This window comes from Anopheles moucheti, chromosome 2, assembly GCF_943734755.1.
Source record: "Anopheles moucheti chromosome 2, idAnoMoucSN_F20_07, whole genome shotgun sequence".
In the NCBI taxonomy this organism is placed as follows: Eukaryota; Metazoa; Arthropoda; class Insecta; order Diptera; family Culicidae; genus Anopheles; species Anopheles moucheti.
This window is the reverse complement of record NC_069140.1, coordinates 80446507-80454634: the sequence shown is the minus strand read 5'-3', so window position 1 is coordinate 80454634 and position 8128 is coordinate 80446507. Positions and strand designations below refer to the sequence as shown.

The 8128-nt window shown below is 45.6% G+C and overlaps 1 protein-coding gene across 1 annotated transcript; it reads right to left on the bottom strand.

Moving 5' to 3' along the window:
• Window positions 1-5089: 5089 nt before the first annotated feature.
• On the bottom strand, window positions 5090-7804 carry LOC128297815 (homeobox protein slou). The gene has a single exon (XM_053033515.1). The coding sequence runs from the start codon at window positions 7802-7804 to the stop codon at window positions 5522-5524; it is 2283 nt and encodes a 760-aa protein (XP_052889475.1). The 3' UTR covers window positions 5090-5521.
• Window positions 7805-8128: the final 324 nt, after the last annotated feature.

Sequence of the window (8128 nt, the reverse complement as noted above, 5' to 3'; positions counted from 1 at the left end):
CCAGAGGGCATTTCGAGGCCACAACGGGTTAATTTAGGGTGTGTGAAGAGGGGGCAGGGAGGAAGGAAACAATGGTGGAGACTTTATTGTGCACCGGCTGATTCAATTAGGCGTGCCGTACTTAGTGAAAGTTGCATCGATTTTCTCCCCTGGTTTGTTTTTTTTTTGGGTGGGTTGGTGGAGTGGGAAAGGGTACACACGCAGTACACTAAACGAATTAATGGTTTCACATTTCTTTTTAAAAAAGGAAAAATCAAACAATTTCGATGTTTTTTTCTTCCTACTTCTATTCATCATCTTTCGTACCGAGACGTGATAAAAACAAGTGACACAGTTCATCATCAGAGTGGCCCCGTGTGTGTTTAATGCAATGAGAAAAAACCTTCCCTTTTCCTCACTTATACGCCACCCATCGATCGGAACGGGAACCGATCATGCATCAACTGTGCGCGCGCATCTTCAATTCAACTGCACACAACTTTTCCAACACGGTTCGAACCGCGAAAGCTAAAGGAAACCAGTAAGAAGAAACTAATAAACGAAAACAAATAGCCCGCAGATTTGCTGACCGATAAGGCGGTTTTTTTTGTGTGGGGGGGTGGGTGGATTTGAAACTGAAATTAAATATATATCAATATAATTCATCACCCTCGCTCATACGCTGACCCTCCGGTACTGTTATACGGCCGGCCGGCCGGTCGGGTTTCGGTTGAATGATAACGCAACAACAGCACACAATTGAACCGGTGATGGCTAAAAATTGGTTAGAAAACTCGCCGGTTTCTCTTTCCTTAATTCACTTTCCTTGCCGTAATTAGGTACAACTTTGCTGTGGACATCCGGGAGTGAAACAGTAAGGTCTTGCAGTGTGGATAGAAATACTAGAACTTTCAACTGCATTGGAGAATTTTACGATACTTTTAATTCCGATCATTACTGATCTTCTGGCTTTTGTACTGCTTTGCAGGCTAATAGACCCTGATGATTTATGGGACTTTTACTGTAGATGTGTGACACAAATGGACTAAAGATATTCATTTTAACATTTACAGCTGACTCCCATAATCACCGGTTGGGCAAAGTTGAAGCGAAATTAACATTGTTTTCTTAACTTAAATAAACTTGCTGTTGAGAGAAATAAAGTGTTGGAAATGTTTAGCAAAAGAAACTCGAAGAAACGCTCCCTAAAACTGAACAACAAATCTTTTAAATAGACAGAACCATTATGAAAGACATTCAGACGTTCCAAGTACACATTGGGAAAAATTTACAAATTTAAATAATTTTTCAAATTACTGTTTGAATTACTGATGGTCACAGATGGCTAGTAGTCTTTGCTTGGTAGCGTTGCAACACCTCTTCGCTTTCCGGATTTGCAACTTTGGGACGGAGTTTCTCATGCAATTTGGAAAAGGTTTTTTTTTAATTGTAAAATGTGCTAAGTATTTAGTTTGAGTTAAATTTATATTAGAGATTTATGAGACTTCAAACGAATGTACAATAATTGACCAACAACGAATTATAACTGTCGCTGCTCTCAAAAACAGTATTATGATTCAAATATTTGCCACACGACCGACATTAATGCGGCTGGATTTGAATGTGCGACTACACTAGAATTGATAAACGCTGTACGACGTGGAACTTTTTCAATATATTGTTAAGAATCCTCAGCATGTAATCTAAAAAAAATGATTTCTGTGCAAATATATATATTCTACAATATTCGAACTCTAAAACCACGTACCACCACTTCCCAGTGGAACCGAATCGAAGTTCTGTATAAAAGTAAACTTTAATCGACGAAAGGCGAATTTTTTAAAAGGAAAGAATTTGGTTTCAACTAAAAAAGATAACCAATCCGCAAAAAAATGTATAAAAGGATTCATAATTTTCAAAGATAATTTATTTGAGCAAAAGCAAACAAAGCCAATAAAGTTACTAAATAATTCACTGAATAAACATATTGGCCAATGTTAAATAAAGTTTTAAACAATTCAAGTCCTTAGTTCATGTAAAAATATAATAAAAAGCTATGATTCTTATCATGCACACTGTTAATTTGTTCCTAATATGTCGCCCTTAACATGCCCTTGCATTCTAAATTATTTGAAGTAAGTACGAAAATGTCATTGTTTTAACTAGCAAACTGATGTGTCTATTTCAATTTAATTAATATCAAGAGAAGATACAGATTGTTGCAAAGTCCGAAATAAAAATAAAGTAGAGTAAAAAACATTATTCTCTTGGAGTTCGAGAGGAGTTTCAATTACGAAATCGTTGTGTGTTGAAATATTTAAAAAAAATACGTGAACTTCAAAAAGGGAAAACTATCATATTTCCAATTAATCATTAATTATGATGAAAGCTAGAAAATGACGTACGAACGTGGATAGATCTTCTTCTTCGAAACTGATATTGCGCCCACATGCGTCAACGATTTTGCCGTAGAACCTTGCCGAACCCCTGGCGAACCCCTCTCAAACAAGACTAAAGCAATAATTTCTTTCAATCGCATTACACATAACACAATACATAACAACATTAGCGAATTATTATTTCAACGTTTTGTTTTCATTTTATTTTCTCAGTTTTCGTCTTCGGCATCCATCAATCGCTTTTCTCTCTACTCTATTGCTCTACCATTTCATGTACACGTGTGTATTGGCACTTGATTTACTTTGTTATGTTTTTTTTGTTTTTGTATATTCATTATTGTGTTGTGGGTGTATGTTCACATTTAACCGAAACAGTATGCTAAATGTGTGTGCTGTGTAAATGTTGTGTGGTTTTTCGCTTCACATGGCTTCCCCCCCCCCCGCATTCTTCCCACGCTTTTACATCTATCCTGTGTTTAACCTGCTTTTGATAAGTATTTGATTTGTTTTTGTCTTAATGTATTTGTCTTACTCTATATTGTAGTATGTAGTATATATATATATATATATAAACGCATCTCCGCTACGCTACACTAAGCTCGTTCTGCTTGCTACAGTTAGTTACTCGCTATCGCAATGGTTTAAATTATGACATTACACCTACCAACTAACCACTATTAAACGTTTGATTCGTTTTCATTTAGGCACTCGAAGTTCACAATTACGTTGCTATTAGATATTATTGTTGATATTACGCTTTCCTGTAGTTGTTTCCGAAACGCTACGATTCGCTTGCCCCAATAATGCCTCACACGATGGAAGAACTCGATTTAGACTGGTTGGGCAGCCGCCGCCGCCGCCTGGGGTGGTGGTGGTTGGGGGCGGATTTTAGGGAAAAGTAGTAAGGCGAAATATATGAAGGAATTCGAGTTGCAGTTAACAAGTGCAAGCAAGGGTGGTGGTGGTGGTGTATCCGTACTAATATAAGTGTTTATACTGCTTACACACTGCTACAAAAAAAACAGGGTTTCACACACAACAATGCTTGCTAAATGTTGTTGCTTAAACGTTAATCGTTAAATATGTACGCACGCAGCAAAACAGAAAACAAAATCGTTACCCTACTGTACACATCGTCGTCTACGATCTGTTGGCACCTTTTCTGTCGGGAGGATAGAGCCAGAAAGAGAGATAGAGTTCGGGAGAGCGAAAAAAAACGGGAAGAGCTTGCAAAGTTAAAGGGTCAGTTTAAGCTCAAATCAAAATGCACCGTTACGTATCAGTCGCTTTTTTCGGTTGCATTAAAATCGGAGGTTTTTTGATTCCAATGAGCCACATTTGCTGACCCGTGCACTTCCTTTCGCGCTGGCTAATGTCCTATTAGCAATCTTGACCCTTTGTTTTGTCCTCTAGAGTGATTCCCTTCCTACCACCCTACTACGTACTACGCCACTTGCAGCCAATGCTTGCATTATCCAACGCCACTCAGTCCTCAGGGGATGGGATCGGCGTTTTTTTTTTAATGTTTGTTTTCAATCAAAGGTTCTGTGTGTCGTTTTGTACGGTTATTTGCTTGGGTGTCTGATTCGCTACACTGTTTTGATCCAACACCTCCCCTGGGGAAGGGAGGGAAGCAGGGCTATGGTACTGCAATTCACCAATTGAAGTCTAATTTTAGCTACCGCTCAAAAGGTATAATGATGATGATGATGCAAGCCAGAAACATAAAACCTTTCTACCGGCCGATCGTAATCAAGCGGTACACAGGTGAACCCTACACCTACGGGTGACAACTGCCACTTGCGCACAGAACAAAAAACAACACAATTACAGGTGACTCAAAATCCAACAGTGAAAAACAAAACCAAAAAATCACAAACCTACACACCTTACTAATATCGCGGAGCAAACATATTTGCCCAAACGGTAGAGGGTCCTCACAACAACGAGGTCGATGCGTAATAATAGGGTCTAGTTCAAGAAGGGCCTCTTTGCGAAGCATTATTTTTGAAACATTGCCCCGTGTTATGTGAAACTCTGCTTCTGCAGCGGAAAAAAAAACTCCGGTAGCGCGCACATTGCACCCATCAAGAACGACACCTTCTCTCTTTCTGTCCCTTCACTCCTCCCTTGCGCTTGTGTTTGTTCGGTAGACTTTTTGGGAAATTCCCAAACACGGGTCCCTTAACGTTCTAAATACACTTGGTGCCAAACAACAAACCCCCGAAGGTGCGAAAAGATACGGCCCTATCTTATACCTTTTTTTTAAGGGCAAGGGTGCAAGCAAGCAAAGCCGGTAAAAGGATGTGTGTCCTGTGTTGTAAAATGCAAATCATTAGTTTTGCATTTTTGCTCTCGCTGTTGAGCCCCGTGGAAAGGTTTCCCACACCTGTGTTTGTGTACCTGCGGGTTTGCCTCCTGTGATAGAATCTTCCGACCGAAGCCTTGGGAGTTCTACCTGTCCGAAGGGGTCTAGGTGTTAGGTGTTAAGGGATGAAGTGCTATACAAGCCGCTCTACTCTTCACAGTCTTCAATTGACCCATTAGCCCATCTTTCTTGATTGAAGACATCTTCTAGGTTAGGTTTTGGAGTAACAAGCTAATGGCACCCAAATTTATGGCACCTGCGAGAATTGAAGGTGTGTGTGTGTTATGTGTTTAATGATGGGGAAATCCCGCGTTTTCTGCTCGCTACCTCTTGTAGCTGGAGAGATCGAGCCGGTAGACAAATGTTAACACACAAGGGATGATAAGGTGCGTTAGGGGTTCGGTGTTAATCCCGACGACACCTGCAACAAACCATACAAGGAAATCAGAAAAAAAAACACACGAGACCTGCTCGTGTTCTGGTACATCCCTTTACAACAAAACCAATCTCCCTTCAAGTTTTCCTCCCTCTCTCTCTATCTCTCTATCTCTCTCTCTCTTTCTGTTTCTCTTCCTAACAATGTTCTTTTTCGCGGATTTAAGGAATTCATCCCTCCTGTGTGTCGGTATCATATAGTAAAATATCACATTTCAGTTAAATAAAACAAATATGATTAAATGGCCTACAAAAAAAAACGACTGCCTGCTACAGTTCTAACTTGCCCACCCCAATGACATCCCTATGACATCTAGCACGCTGCTGCTGCAGATTGAAATCATCCAACCACGAGCGGTGATCGTACCGTACCCACTAGCGGTCCGGAAGGTGGAGCCGCAATCACCTCACCATGATGGTGATGGTGGTGATCATCTACCTGCTGCTCCTGCTGCAACCACTTCTCCACATACTTGCGGCTGATGTTGTACTTGGTTGCGACCGCACGGTAATCACCGCGGCACGCCACATCATGGTAGAAGCTATCGATCGCCTGCTGCTTCAGCTTTTCCGACTGGCTACCGTGGCTGGAACTGTGGCTGGAACTGCCGCTACTATGGCTGGTGTTGTCCTCCTCCGGGCCGCTGCACACGGACGAGATTGAGGTGGAACTATCGTACCCGGACACGGGCGACGCCTGCGGTGAACTCCAACCACGTCCCGTTGGGACGGCAGTGCCGATCGGTACCGCAACACCGCTGCGGATCGTTTGCGATGACTGTCCGGCAAGCAGATACGCCGGTGGCGTGAGCTCATACGCGTGCTGTTCGTAATAGGCGGGTGAACTAGCGCTCCAGATGATAGGATACTGTTGCTGCTGCTGCTGCTGCTGCTGGTGGTGTGAAAGCGAACGGGCAGGTGACATCGCCCGATCAACAATGGCCGGAGATTCACGCGTCGAATCCTTATCATCATCAGCCAACGCAGAATCGGGTCGCTGTTGCTTTGGGCAGGTGATCTTCTCTTCCGGCTCGTCCTCCCCATCCAGCAGGTACGGTTTGAACAGCTTCACCGATTTCGCCGGACGGCTTGTGTCGGGCGTTACGATCGGTCCACTCATTGCCGAGGCGGATCGTTTACGTTCCGACAGTGCGGCGTTGCCAGCCCGACGGCAGGAAAGATCCCACGCCTGTTCCATCACACCGGGACGTTCGTCATCGACTTCCTCCACACTAATCTCCTCGTCTTCACACTCCAACTGCTCCTCCTTTACCGTGCGATCGTACCTGATCGAGCCGGACCGATGGTCGTGCGGTGATGGCGGGCAGGGAGGCGGAACGGGTGAACCGGTCGGGTTGGATCCGGGCCGGGAGAGATCGATCGGATGATCGTATCGGTGGGCGGTAGCGGCGGCCGCCGTGACGGCGGCTGCTGCCGCAGCCTGTGCCGCTGCCGCGACCGCACGTATATGGCCATAGTAGTGAGTATCGTTCGCACCACCGGTCGACGATGGTGACGTAGCGGTGGCCAGCAACGGTACGGGCGAAAAGATGACAGACTGTTGCTGCTGCTGCTGTTGGTGGTGATGGTTCAGCGTATCGCCACCAGATGTCGCTGGGTCACCGTATTGGTGCAACTGATGGGATGACGATGGGGACCGCATCAGCGCGTTGGGTGACGCAGAGCAGAGCGACGAGGCAGTGTGTGCACCGGAGGAGGTGGAGGACGCTACTGACAGGGGCGAACAGGAGGCAACAGGTATTGCGACCGATGGGCCCGCACCCGGGTGGGTTAGCACGGGTGACAGCAGACCGACGTTGGTGGCGCTTGCGCTATTCCGTGCGACACGTTGTCTGACCGTGTCCATGCCAACTTGCTGCTGCTGCTGCTGCTGCTGGGACGACTGTACCGGCGGGACCGCGATCGGATGAAACGCGAGCGGATGTACGGGCGGCTGCTGCATATGGTGCTGGTGCTGATGGTGGTGGTAATGTGCGGCTGCTGCGGCTGCTGCTGCTGCGGCCGCTGCCGCCGCTACCGATGGCGCTTGCATCAGCCCATGATGGTGGTGCATCGGCTGATAATGCAGGTGATGATGCGACGGATGCACATAATGCGCCGGATGATGATGGTGATGATTTAGAAGATTTATTTTCATCGATGAACCGCTGCCGGCAGTGTTGCCGGCGGTGTTGCTACCGCTGTGGGACGTCACACCCGATGCGGTTCCGGAACCGCCGGCATTACTACCGCTGTTGGGGTGCGCGTTGGTGCTGGTGCTATTGCCACCACCGTTTGCCACGACCGAGCGCAGATTATTTTCCACCTGCAGCCACTTCTGTATCTGCCGCCGGTGGATGCCATACTTGCGGGCGGTTGCTCGCTGGTTTCCCTTGCAGTCACCATCGTTCCGGTACGAGTCGAGCACCTGTAGCTTGAACTGGGGCGTAAAGATGCGCCGCGAACCCATCTTGGCCGCGTTGTGTGCTGTGGCGGACGAGGGCGATGATGAACCGGCACCCGAACGCCCGGTGGACGATTCACTTTTGACAATCATGCCCGCAACCGTAAGTGAACCGTGTGCCATACTCTGTTGCTTCTGGTGTCCGTAATTTCCGCACATTCAAATAATAAAGTGACCACTGAGGACTTTTGTTTCTATCGTTTGTATCTGTTGTTTCTTAAGGCACGAGGTGTTGCGGGAAGAATCGTCTTCTCCCCTTTTTTTTGCAGAATAACACCGAAAAACTCACATCGGAACTTTAAGAGGCACTCACGGTGACACACACAAAGGGATATGCTTGTTACTTGTGGCACATTACGGGGGACACAAAACCATTGCGTACAAGGCGGCAAGGGTTTAGAAATTATTCTTAACTGTCACCGAACAAAACTGTCAAACGAAAAACTATTCACCGACTACTTGTTTTATGGAGACGCCCGGTGC